The sequence below is a fragment of the Octodon degus genome, unplaced genomic scaffold, assembly GCF_000260255.1.
Source record: "Octodon degus isolate 3935 unplaced genomic scaffold, OctDeg1.0 scaffold00147, whole genome shotgun sequence".
Taxonomy (NCBI): Eukaryota; Metazoa; Chordata; class Mammalia; order Rodentia; family Octodontidae; genus Octodon; species Octodon degus.
This window is the reverse complement of record NW_004524723.1, coordinates 1622278-1636196: the sequence shown is the minus strand read 5'-3', so window position 1 is coordinate 1636196 and position 13919 is coordinate 1622278. Positions and strand designations below refer to the sequence as shown.

Sequence of the window (13919 nt, the reverse complement as noted above, 5' to 3'; positions counted from 1 at the left end):
CCTGTTCTTCCTCACTTTGTCTCCCTGAACAGCACCTGACATGCACAGGGCTTGGTCCAGGAGATGCTCCACAGGGTATTAAGTAGAGCTCTGACAGTTACAGAACAGCTGAGTCACAGTGAACATAGCAAGGTCAATGACTCTCTGAATTGGGCCCCACACCAATTAGCTTCTGGATGTCCAAAAATTGTCTGGCTTCTATGCTTATCTCTGCAGTTAAACTTACGTGCAAAGGGAAAAAAAATAAACTGCATCCTGTTCAACATTAGTAGGTGCTTGCCCTTTACAAAGAGGACAACAAGTTGGCCTCTTTCCCAAGGACTTCTATTTGTGCGGGGGAGGCAGTCATAAAAACAAATCGTATGTTCAATGCTATATTAGAGGCTTGTACACAGTGTGCTAGAAATTGGTGAGGAAAACTAGTTCCTGTGGCAATGTATGTGTATCAGGAAAGGCTTCCTAGAGGAGAAAAGCACTGCAATGAAAAGGGAAGAGGACTGTGGACAGTTATTCTGCAGTGGTTGAAGATTTGGGAGGTGCATTTTCCAGGCAGAAAAAAAAAAAACCATTATGTACATGCAAAAACAGAGAGACACCATTTGGGCATTGAAATGCTAACTGGCTGACTACCCACCACCATTCAAGACTTCCCCTCCTCTTTTCCTAGGCTTGTTCACCCAGCAAGTACACCTGAGGCAGTTTTTATATAAGGCCACTTTTTTTTGTACCAGGGATTGAACTCAGGGCCTTGAGCTTGCCAGGCAGGTGCTTAAGTCACTGAGCTATCTCCCTGGCCCCCTATAAAGCCACTTTCTGGGTGGCAACAGTAGATGGAAGTTGGGGTAAAACACTAGAGATCCACAGCAAAGGTTTCCAGGAACCCATGGGAAGCCAGCCAGCTGCTTGGAGGATACCTTAAAAGGCTATTCCACAGCTTGGCCTTGAGGTCACTTCCCACCATTTGTCAAATAGATTAATTCTAATATAAATGGTGGCCAAGCAGGCCCTGGCTGTCAAATGCAGGACCTGGATGTGCTTCTCAGTTCTCATTGGTTTGCTTAGCACCTAAGTACAAATAACAGACTGCTCATCTGTCCTACGAATTTGCCAGTTTTGCTCCTTTCCTTCAAAAGAAAAAAGCATGCATGGATTTTACAGGATCTGTCATCCTTTGGCTTGTATTTTAGCCAAAGAGTACTGTGTTTATAATGCTAGGTCTGCAATGATGGTTGTTAGTTAGGGTTCCGAATCATCAAGAAAAGAAACTTCAGTTCTAGGAACGAAAGGGAAGAGTGAGGAGGATTCTGATAAGATGCTTCACTTAATTTTAGCTTTGTAAATAAAATTAAAGTGAAATTAAGGAAGGAAGAAACCAAGCAGTCTGACCAGTTATGTAGGGAGCCAATGTTCAGATGTTAGAGATGCTATTTATGACCTGAGGACAGGATGGGTGGTGTGTCATGGTCAGGTTCCCACAGTGGTCACGAGAACCAGCCAACCCTGCATGCTGCCTCTCTGGGGGCTCTGAGTTGGTGAATTAGCTCCTTTTCTCTGGAATCTGTGGGCCACACAGTTCTCTCAGTGGAAGATTTTGATGGGAAATGTTTATTGATTTGGAAGAGTAGCATTATTCTTCCAGGAAATTAGGCTGCAACTCTTCCTTTAATCTCCCCATTGTTGACTTTTCAAAGCTTGTCCCAAGGGGTCCTGGAGACTCATTACACTATAAAGCTCTTTTCTCCTCTGCCATACAAACTCACTTCACACAGACTGGAGGTAATAAATTGTACAACCTGATTATCATGCGATACAGTGCACTTGGTTCATTCAACAACTTTCCATGGCATCAGGCATGGTCCAGTCTGGTGTACACAATAAAGTCTCCTCAGGTAGCAATTTTGCATGTAGAGAACTTACGACAATGTTTTCTGGTCCTGTGGCCAGAGGCTAGCTCACCCCATGATGAGCATGTTCTCGCATGTGTTCTTGACCCTGATGACCAATACGCTAACCTTTGGGGCCCTGTAATTTCCCCGCTCTTCAAGTTTGTGTGGAATATCTCTTTCTTCCCTTATTTCCCTGCATTTACGTAGCATATACCTTAAATCTATGCCTTTGTTTAGCTACCAGAATATCAAGAATGAGGGCAGGGAGTGGGAGTGGGTGAAGTGTTCTCTGTATTTCTGGAGAGCAAGCTTCCATCCCTCCTCTTTTCCTGCTCATCTGGGGCAATGTCCAGTCTTTCCTAGGCCTTCCTTCTGGGAGACGCAGGGCCAGCCATGGTAGTGTGTTCCACTTCCGAGCCCCTGGCCGAGATGTCTCATTCCCTGATGGGATCACAGACGATGGAGTCTTTCATGGAGACCACGAAAGCCATCGGGGTTCCCTGCTGCTGGGCAGGAGTTCTGGACAGCAAGGTCCCCTCCCCAGGAGCCCGCTGCCTCAGCCCCCTAACACTGGCTCCTGGCATGGAGAAGAGGGACACCTCACACTGCCCACTACGGAGCTTCCCCCCGGAGCGACTGAAGTCTCGGTGAGTTTGTGCATGCTCTGGACTCTCCTGGGCTGTCTTCCTCCAGAGGACTTTGGCCAAGAAGCCCTGAGCATCAGCAGAGAGAAGTCCAGTGTCTCCCATTCCATGCTCACTTTACAGTAAAGTCTGTTGATTTTACTAGAGATGAACAGGTTTCCCAGTCTACTCTGGGGGTCAATGATACAGATGATTCTCCGTTTTACCTCATTTTCTCAGTGTTTCTCTCTTTACACCACATCTCACCTTTGAAGATAGCCCCATTTGCTCCCTCTATGAATGTAAGAAAAACTGAAGGTCCTTCTTTAAGGCCATGTTTCTGTTGTCTGAGGCTGGGCAGGGGGGACCCAAAAGACTTCTGAGAGGTACTCAGGAGAGATATTATCATTAGAGGTGGGATAGCCTTTGCTTTACTCATCAATGAAATAACTTGCCAGAATTAGGCAACAGTAACTAACTGTTTGTCACTCATTAGTAGAATAATCACAGAGTCAATGGCAAACTGGGGATTCTTCATGGGACTGGAAGCTGTGATTTAGTTTGAACGCTCCCTCCAGTTTCAGTAATGATGTTTTTAGTGCTTTCATTTGCCCTGTCCAGATACCCAGGGATAAAGAACAATTTGCAGACCTGTAAAGAGATGATTGTATGGTTCCACTGACTCAGATAAATCCTACAGAGTGGTGAGATCTCAGTCTGAGTGGAGGCTGTGTAATTCAGGGCTCCAGCAAAGAACAGATGGTCCAGACGAATGGGCCAGTTATAGAGTTTAGTACAGTGGCACTTTGGTTCACCACTGCTTTTGTGTGCAATAAATTGACTTGCAAACAGAAGCATTTAGCAAAATTTTGTGTTTGTTTGCGAATCCTAAATCAGGTGACAAACATGACTATGGACATCTCTCCCCCTAAACAGAAACGTGACCATATTTTCCAAAATCATAGAACAAATTATGTTCATGAACTGAGGTACACTTTATTTACAAAAGTGCTGGGGAGGCTCAGGGAATCAATAAGGGACAGTGAAACACCTAAAGACCCGCAACTAGTAAGCAATCAGTAAAGCAACCAGTAGAACCCAGTAGGGAGATACTACATACCTGTGCTGAGAAAGTGGAGGAAAACACCTAACAAGGACAGCTATGTGGGCCGGGGAGACAGCTCAGTAGAATAAGTGCTTGCCTGACAAATGCAGGGTCCTGAGTTCAACCCCTGGAACTACAGGAAAAAAAAAAAAAAAAAAGGACAGCTATGTGTGGGGGGAAGGCTGCCCAGTAGACCCTATGATCTTAGCTGGAGGATCACAGTACCACCCAGACATAGCTCAACAGGAAGATGCCAGTGGACAAATACTTAATTTATTTCTCTTCCCCCTTCTTTAGAATTCTATTTGTGCCTGATTCTGGCCAAATCTGGACAGAGCTAGAGGAAGAGGATGATGAGTCTTGAACAGGTTCTCTCCCTGACACAGGACAGGGCAGAGAGGTGGAGAATAGGTCTACAGGACAAGCAGAATCACCAAGACAGGGTCCCAAAATCTAAGCCAGTCTGCACAGCTCTCTGAGAGGAACTTTAGCACTGTAGAAAATGCCTCTCTCCAGGTATTTTGTATCTCTCTTCTTGTTTTTGTTTTGTTTTGTTTTCTTGATACAGGGTCTCACTACACAGTTCAGACTCTTAGTAACCCTCCTATCTCAGCCTCCCCAGCACTGGAATTACAGGCATGTGTCACCACACCCAGTTTCAGTACTGGCATGGCACATCCAGGATGCGGTACCAGGGATCGAATCTGGGTCCTTGTGCTTGACAGACAGGCGCTTAGACTGCCAAGCTATCTCCCTGCTCTGTGCCTCTCTTCTGATGGCCTCTGTATTAGCCACACTCCCATTGCTGAAATAAAATACCCAACACCCTCAACCTAAGAAGGAAAGGTTTAGTTTGTTTCACGGTTTCAGAGTATTCTGTGCCTCGGTGGCTGGTGCCAAGGCAGTAATTGCATGATTCAAGAACCTGATGGCAGAAAGTGTTCATCCCACGGTAGCCAGGAAGCACAAAGAGAAGGGAAGAGGCAGGGAGAAGCATGCACCTCCAGATCACACCCCTAGCGACCAGCTCCTCACAGCACATTGAGTTATGGAGTCACCAATGGATTGATCTACTGGTGTACATAGAACTTCCATGAGCCAGTCACCTTTGGAAAAGCCCCACCTCTGAACGCATGTGACTTTGGCGGAACATTCGAGATCTAAACTATAGTGGGCCCCCCCTACTCCTTTACTTTTCCTTGGATTGATTGTCACATTCCTCGATGTTCCAGCCTTCACTCATGCTTGTTAAGTCACTCAGCTAGTGTAAGATGAACCCTTTAAGCCCTTCTGTATTAGGAGGATTTGGATTTCAGTCCAAAGTATTTTATGTATCAACTGAGCCACCTTTAGCAAGTCCCTTAATTCTCTATGCCTCCCTGTCGTTCCTTATAAAAAATAGTTGGGGGAGGGGTTCCCTACTACATTCGAGAGTTAAACAAAACAGTAACATACCTACACTCACATACATGTCTGATAACACCTAATACTAGCCACTGGCATCCTATGCTGAGTCCTCCCTGTTGGAATCTTCTTAAACTTTGCATTTATTGTTTACTGTATACGTATGAGCTATGTCTATAGTAAGTGCTCGATCAATGCTTGTTGAATATAGATTCTTGATGATATGTGCAGTGGTGAAAAACTTGCTGTGCATTTTGGACTCCCCAAGTCCTCAGTGTGTGCATGATTATAACCATGGGCCTGGTGTAGAACCCAGACAGAACTTCCAGTAAACGTTCACAGAAGGAAGACCCAAAACAATGGTAAGTTAGTGTCACAGTCTATCTTGTCTCCAATAACAGAATACCACAGACTGAACAACTAATAAACAGAAATATATTTCTCCCAGCCTTAAAGGTTAGGAAATGGCCTGCAGATTTGGTGTCTAATGAGACCTTTCTCTTGTTTCCTAAATTTACCCCTCATAGTGGGAGAGCTGAGGAGCTCTCTGGCTTCGCTTTCATAACACCATCAGTTCCATTCAATCAGTGCTCCACCTTTCTGACTTAGTGATCTTCTGAAAGCTTTTCCTCCTAACACCACTACGTGGAGGGCTAGGATTACAACATAAGAACATGGAGTGGGGCAAACATGTAGTCTATTATGGATAACCAACAGCCAGTGATCAGGACACGTGACTCCAGCCAAGAAAGAGGGAGCATGGAGTTGGACCTGCTCTGTGCTGGGGAGGGAGCGGGCCTATGAGCAGGGAAGTAAGGACCATCCATAGTGGAGAAGTGTGAGGCAAACATCACACCACAGAGGAAGTCTCCTGATAACTGTAGTGTCAGCGGCTCCTACAGCTTTCGAATTCCCATGGGTAGATGAGGCAGCCCCATCCCTGTCCTCATGCCCAGGTCCTACCTTAGGGAAGGAGTTCACAGAGCCTACACTGAGCCTTGACCACCAAATTAGTCTCCAGCCTGGTCCCCAGTTCCGTCCTACTTCTGTGCTTGGTCCTCACACCTGCACTCCAGCACAGCCCTGATTCTCCAAGCCTGAGTGCAGAGGATTGTGGCTTCTCTGTGGCTCACAGCCACGTGGGCTTAGCCACTGAAAGGCTGAGTGATAGGCCTTTGTCAGTGAAGGCTTCAGCTTGGGGGAGAGTGCTGACTGCTTCTGTCTTGGCAGGCTTTTGATGCAGGACAAAAGAAGGCTTTCTTGTCAGCAGAATACTTGAATGAGCCCTTCCGAGCCCAGAGAGCCATGAGTGTTGTCAGCATCATGACCTCAGTCATTGAGGGTAAGCACTGCTTGCTGGGACATCCTTCCACTGTGCCGTGATTCACCTGACCAGGGTCAAAGGTGTCGTCTGCGTCCTGAGATCCTAACTCTTTCAGCTTCTTATGCCCAAGATCCCAATCACCCTCACTGATGTCTTTTTCATTTGCCTGCTTTCTTCAAAAGCTGAAGAACCCAATGAATGCAATGGCCTAGTTTGTGTCTCATTCAAATTAGCATCCACTTCGTATGTATTCACAGCATGTATTTTAAAAAGTGATCTGGCAATCACTAGAAAACTTCAGGTCACCCCTCAAATGTGCAAGAAACTTAGCAGTCTTTAATTTTCTAGCATAGCAACATTATCCTCAGGTTTCTCTCTGCTCTAACTTTCAGTTGTAACTTAATTTCTGTTACAAGCTCCCATTATACCAAACATTGAACAATTTAAGGTAATGTATCCATCTGCGTGACTATATCCTGTGGATCCTGGGTTCCCCCATGCAAGTGAGAACCCACTCTGCCTCCTACAGAATGGGTCTAAGGTCCCAGTGCTTCTGTGTAGACAAGGGGCAGAGGAAGAGAGGATGCGGCACTCAGGTTCTATGCAGCGTGGTTGCATCCTCCTCGTCTCAGGCAAGGCTCGTTCTAATTCAGCCTTTTTCTTGTTATGGGAAACATTGTCTAAGTCAAATCCAGCTACTTTTGCCATACACAAATTGAATTTTCCTGGGCTGGAGGAGGTACAAGACAACTCACTTGTGTGTTCCTGAGGAGGGCAGCAGGATGCTCTTTTTCCAGCCTTGTGCTGACTCCTAATTTGAGGGGATGGTGTAGTAAGTCACAGAAATCTCAAAATGTCTGAAGGACTGGAGGCCAGGGCCGATTTGTGCATTGTCTCTTAGTGAAGGAGGCAGTGGAAAGGCTATGGAGGGGCTCCCACGCTGCAGGACACAGAAACTGCAGAGTAGAAACAGCTGGGGATGCACCCCGAGGACAAGGCATCTGTGCCTGAGCATGACAGGAAGCAGCTAGATGGTGACTTTGTGCCCCACCCCTGGGAAGGTTCTGGAAGGAGAGGAGCATGAGCCCAGAGGGAACCTAGAGGAAAGTGGGAAGAGCCACGTCCACAGATTCTGCACCCAGAGGACTTGCAGAACCACAGCTGAGTGAAACACCGTTAGCGGTGACTAAGGACCAGGTTCTCATTCCTCCTCAAACAGATGAGCTCCTCAAACAAAAGCCCACCCTGAGGCAAGAAACTAGTATCAGACCCTACATTAACCTAAAGCAAGTCCTCAGAGCAGGGACCTGAAGTATAACTCGGGTTCAATTTCTAGTGGGAGGGATGTCCTTAAGTTATACTGCTTGTGTATCTGAGTTTGTGTTCTGACAAATGTGTACCCATCTGTACAGGCTCTCTGACTTTTCCCGATTGGTAATTGTTTACTAATCACTTTTCGTCATAGTGGTGCCTATACGCCTAACATCTCTCATGATGGCGTAGAATTCACTAGGCTTAATTGGTGAACTTTCAGCCAGGTGGTTCCTTGGGTGTCTTTTGTTGCTGCTGCTTTTGGATTTCGTTATTATGTTTTACTATTAGTCATCAAACAGCAAATGTTAAGTACAGACAGATGGCTTTTTATGTATTCCTTAGAACTGTTAGGTATCTTCCTTACCTCACTTTCAATTTCCTTACACATTGCAAATATCTATTGAGCACGTGCTATGTGCCTGCCGCTGTTCCAGGTGGTTGGGTGGGAACTCAGGTGAAGAAGACTGAAGTCTGCTCTCACAGAATCCACACCTGGTGGAGGGAAGGCCCAGATGATGCACACAAATGATAGTCAGGCAATGACAAAAATAGGAGAAAAAAACCTGGGCATGATGGCTGCAATCCCAGCACTTGGAAGGCTGAGACAGGAGGGGCTTTATGAGTTTGAGGCCAACCTGGGCTACACAGTGAGTTTAAGATCTGCCCTGTACTACATATCAAGACCCTGTCTCAAAGGAAAATGAAACAGGAGCAAAAAATAAAGCAGGGAAAGAAGTGGAGGTTGCATAGGGGGCTACTATAGACGAAGTAGTCATAGAAGCCATTCTTTCTGAAAAGTTCTAAAATCCAGATGAAGTAGGGGATTTGCATGGGAAAACCCTAGGGAAGAGAGTTCCATAAACATGAACAACAAATTCGATGTTCAAGAATGAGTCAAAAATGGATAAAATATACATCCTCAATACATCCCAATTTCAGCAAGCCCAAAGGAAGTCTTGGAGTGAAGGAGAGGCAACAGCTTGGCCCCCAAGAACACAAAACTAAAGCCACCTGCCTGGACTGGCTTCCTGACTCTACCATGTATGGGACATGGTCTGCCCTCGATCTCTAAACCTCTCTACACCTCAGTTTTCTCATTTTCCTCAAGTGAAAATACACTTGTCTTCCTAGTGTTTGTGAGAATTAAATAAGTTAAGCACAGAACATATACTCATCAGATGTGACCATTATCACCATGAGGTTGTACACTATGAAGGCAGAGACAGCTGTGTCTGCTTTGCTTAGGGCAAAGTCTCTAGTACTCAGACACACAGCGCACAGCACATAGTTAACATTCAACAAATCATGGCTCAATTAATGGTGGATGAGTATGGTATCAAAAGGGTGACATCTGAGAGTAATGCTAATTTATATGGACCTGAACTGGTGACAAAAGTAAGATAAGGCCTAGTCAGTCGTTCATCTTAGGTAGCACAAAACTCCCCTCAAGGAAGATGCTGTGAGAATAGCCTAAGAGGGGCAGGAGAAGTAAGAACATCTTGAAGAAAACCTGGGCAAAGGCAAACTGTACGTAAAGTCACAGTTTCTGAGCACAGGGCACATAGGTTTTCTTTCGTTGGATGTTGTGTCCCTCACAGCCCTGGGATGCATTAATTGTGCTCATGCTGTCAATCATGATCAAACTTACAAAGGCCAACTCTTTTGGAATGATTATACCTGAGCATGCTGGCCTGAGCACCAGGAGCTTGGCGGACTGCACAGTTCAAGGTGTAGGAACCCTCTACATTTGTACATAAGCTGGGATTTGATGATTGTCCAAACCAGGAAACCAGGAGTCTCACTACAGGAAGTACAGCTGCTCTGACACTTGGCAGAGGAAGAAAACGTAGAAGAAGCTATTAGTGGGGTTCAGGGTGTCATGAAGGAGAAGTACAGGGTGCTAAGAGGAATGTGCAGTGCTTCTCCTGGGTCAGGGAAGTGTTCCAGGTAAGCAGCATCTGAAGCAGAAGTGGAAAGGCCTGTCATCACAGGAACACAGAGGAGAGGAGCCCGAAATGAGGGTAGAGCTGGCAAAGGCCAGCTCCACAAGACCTCCTAAGCCAACAGAAAGATACTGGGCTTCATTCTAGGAGCAGTGAGGTATCACTAAAGAGCTGGAGGCAAGGGAGCTGCATTTGCATTTCATAAAGGTTACTCTGCACACTTGTAGAGAACAGGATTAGGAGGGGAAATGTTGGCAGGGAAACAAATTAGGAGGAAACCAGGTGAGAGATGGCAATGCTTGAGCTCTGGGATAGTAGAAGCCAGAATGATGGAAAATGGAAGAATTGCTGATCTTCCATAAGATCCAGGGCCTGATGGTCCCCAGTTCTAGACAGAGGATGAAAGGGATGCCAATGCAAAGATTCACCAAGGGAGTGTTTTCAGGGGAACAGGCACTTTGCTGGGGAAATGAAAGGCAAGATCAGGAGCGGAGTCTGAGGGCTGTTGGGTGTCAGGTGTCCCTGGATCTTCCAGGAAGGAATGTCCAATAAGACATTCACACTAACAAATGGTTCTAGAACTTTGATGAGGAGGATGTCCTAGAAATATGTGTTTGGTAGCAGTTTGAAAACAGATGGTAGTTTTGAAAAGATGCAGGTGATAAGACAATATAGAGGAGATCCAGTAAGAAAAGAAGTAGGCCTAGGACAGAGTTCTAAGAAACCACAATGTTTAATATTTGAGAGGAAGAGATAGAAGCAAGGGGTGGGGACAGCAGAGAACCCAGAACAGTGTAGAACCAAGGTCTAAATTCCATCAGAAAGAACAGAAAAGTCAACAGAGATGACACTATAGGAAGTTCAGGTCAAATTAAGCCTGAGAGACACCCAAGGGCTTCAGTCACATGCATGCCTTTGATGACCTGAGCCAAACTGGAGGAGCAGAGTGGAAGAAGCCACAGTAGAGGGGCCTGAAGAATGAAGAAGAGGTGAAGAGATGGAGATACCATGGGCAGACACCTTTTCTAGAATGTCTGTGATGAGGAAGTTGAAGTAAAAGGACATTAGCAAGTAGGCAGCGTCAAAGAAAGACTTTGGTTTTCACATTTTGGAGATTTTTTGTTTGTTTACTTTGAGTAAATTAGGAAGATCTGGAGAATGGAAGAGATTGAAGATTAAAGAAAAAGAAAGGGGCCAGGGAGATAGCTCAGTGGAATAAGCGCTTCCCTGGCAAGAGCAAGGACCTGAGTTCAATCCCTGGTTCCACCTAAAAAAAGAAGACATTGAAAAAAAAAAAAAAAAAAAAAAAAAAAAAGAGGGCATATGTTTCAGATTCCTGATATGGCAGGAGAAAATACACAAGCACAGACCATTGTCAGTGTGACAAGAGGGAAGTTCTTTCTGAAGATCCATCCAAGGTGGAGCCATGATGGTGTTTCGAGCTAGGAACCTTGAGGTTCTTGTAACCTATGGTCTTCCAGCCAGGTGAGGTCAGCAATGTTCATGTGGGTCACAAAGCCGAGTCTCTTTTCCCATCATGCCCCACAGACAGCCATGTCCATGAGCTTCCTCCCTCCACACTACTTCCCGTGGCTTTTTCTTAGTGTCAAAATAGAACCAGGGAAAGACCACTTTTGTTCCAAAGAGAGATTATTGATTTTGCTCCCAGGATGTGCCAACCTCTTTAGAGAACTATGTTCTGCCAGTTTTGACATTTATAATTTCAAAAATTCACAGCGAGCAATTAAAACAGCTTGATAGTAAAACTGTATATTCTGATGTGTGGAAGAAAAGTGTGTGTGTGTGTGTGTGTGTGTGTGTGTGTGCATGTGTGTGTGCGTGAGCACGCGAATATCCATATACATAAATAAAATGTGTATGAAAAACAGCATTTCTAATCCACAAAGAAAAGGAGAAATCATTGAAAAAGTAATGTTGCTATAAATAATTAGGATAATTGGGAATTAGGAAAAATGAACAGACCAGTATCTTTTCTTTTTTCTTTTTTGTACTGGGGATCAAACTCAGGACTTTGTACTTGTCAGGCAGGTACTTAAGCTGCCAAGCTATTCCCCTGGCCCCAGGCCAGTATCTTATACCTTATCCAAAATAAATTTAAAATGCACCAAAGTTTGAAAAAATTAAATTAAGAAAAAAAATTGGCAAGTATTCTTTTAAACCTTGCAGTAAGAAAGCATCAAACACAAAATGTGAATTCCAGACAACATGCAGCCACATACTGATATGTTCAACTACATAAAAGTTCTTAACTACTAATAAGGAAAAGATACTGAGAGCAAGACTTAGGAGAATGCAATTATTTCTTGAACCACATTTTATATTGAAAAAGCATATTGTGAAAAATGTGAACACTAGAAATGGGTGTGCAATGAAAACTGTTTCCCTGCCACTAAAGACCCTCCAAGCTAAGTGTGATAATACACACCTGTAAAAAAGCCTCGCATCTTGGGAGGCTGAGGCAGGACGATCACAAGTTTGAGCACAGCTTGGGCAACAGCAATTTAGTGAAACTGTTTTTAAAAAAGAGGCTGTAGTTGTAGCTTAGGGCAAAAGCTTTGGGTTCAACTTGGTGCTGCAAAAAATAAAATTAAAATTAAAAATGGATAAAGAGCCTACCTGCCCCTCCGCCATCTGGTACAGCTTTTTCTTCTTGTGTCCTCCCAATAATAGTCCATGCACATGTGAGCACACACACATCGTACATCTAGAAATATATTCCTATATGATTGTGCATCAACCTGCTTCATTCTCTTTCATAATGTACTTAACTAGTTATTTCCTTTTTCTATTGATCTATGTTTGTGGTACACAATGATTATATTCATTGTATGAAGTTAGTCTTTATACATCTTCCTTTTCCATTCTGTTCGCTTCCCCTGCCTCCCTGCTGCCTCCAACTCTCGGTCCACATCCCTTTAACAAAGGATCCATCTCCCTATTTCCTACTACCTATCTTTTCCATTGCTCTTTATATTTTAGGTTTCTCATAGAAGAGCAAATGTGCAATACATAAGCTTGTGTACCTTATTTGTTTCACTTAACATGATGATCTCAAAGTGCAGAGGACTAACATTTGGAATATATAAAGAACTCAGAAAAATTAGACTCCCCCCAAAATAAAAGACTCAATCAAAAACTAGGCAATTGAGATGGATAGATACTTCTCAGAAGAAATACAAATGGCCAATAAAAATATGAACAAATTTTTAACATCTCTGACCATTATAGAAGTGTTAATTAAAACAACACACTGATTCCATTTTACTCCAGAAGAAATGGTTATCATCAAGAAATCAAATAATATCAAATTCTGGAGAGGCTGCACCATTGTTGGTGGGAATATAAACTAGTACAACCACTGTGGAGACTCCTCAAAAAGCTAAAACTACAGATTCCATTTGACCCCACTATGCCTCTTCTAAGCATCTTTCCAAAAGAGTTCAGGGCATCATATTATTGTTATTTCCTTTTTTGTTATTATTGTAAACAATGAACATCATATTTCTTTACCCACATGGGCTGGTGTATCTACAGGATGTAGGTAATGCAGGATAGTTACAGATAAACGCAAAGCTACCAAACTGCCCTTCATAGACATGGCCCCCATTACACAGCCAAGCAGACATTTGGTGGAGGTATCTAATGAGATAAGCCTAGATTCAAAGGGGAGATCAGAAGCTGGACATTTAATTTAGGAGAAGTCATTACAGAAATGGTTTTATAAGTCCTTTGGGCTCAGCGAGATTATCTAGAGAGAGGAGAAAATGGAGACAAGATGCTTGAGTTCTCCAACATTTAAAGTCAGGAAAGGAAGAGTGAAATGTAAACAGAAATTTAGATGACGTGACCACTGATGGAAATAGAAGAAAATCAGAGGATCGTGGTGTCCTGGAGCCAACCAGACACCAGGTTTCAAAGAGTAGATAAGCCATGTCAAGGGCTGCAGGAAGTGCAGGAGGATGAGGACTGGACTTTAAGAATATGAATTAGAAGGGATAAAAGCCAGAGTCCAGAGTCTGCAGAGAAGAGCTGAGAAAGTAGAAAACTCTTGCAAGAGATTGTGCTTTTGAGGTAGAAGCACTCCTTTTAAGGGGCCCAGAGGAAATTTTTCAAAGTTGAGATATAATTAAAGTGCTTTATATGCTGACCAGGACAGTCCAGAATGGAGAGAAGGGGGCAACACTCAAGTCAGAGGGTAGAGCAACTCATCCGGGGTTGGGAACTAAAGGCAGGAAGTGAGGAAGACCTGAAGAGGTGCTGGAGGTGTTCTGTTCTGAAGAATGTTCTTTTGAGAGGGAT

General features: G+C 44.1%; 1 protein-coding gene across 1 annotated transcript in view; it reads left to right on the top strand.

Annotated features, from left to right (window-relative positions):
- The window catches only part of Scn10a (sodium voltage-gated channel alpha subunit 10), a 90210-nt gene that overhangs the window by 33018 nt on the left and 43273 nt on the right, over nt 1-13919 (top strand). The window contains exons 11-12 of the mRNA XM_004642215.1: nt 2240-2533; nt 6249-6360. Coding sequence (XP_004642272.1) covers nt 2240-2533; nt 6249-6360 — 406 coding nt within the window. The remainder of the gene's footprint in view (nt 1-2239; nt 2534-6248; nt 6361-13919) is intronic.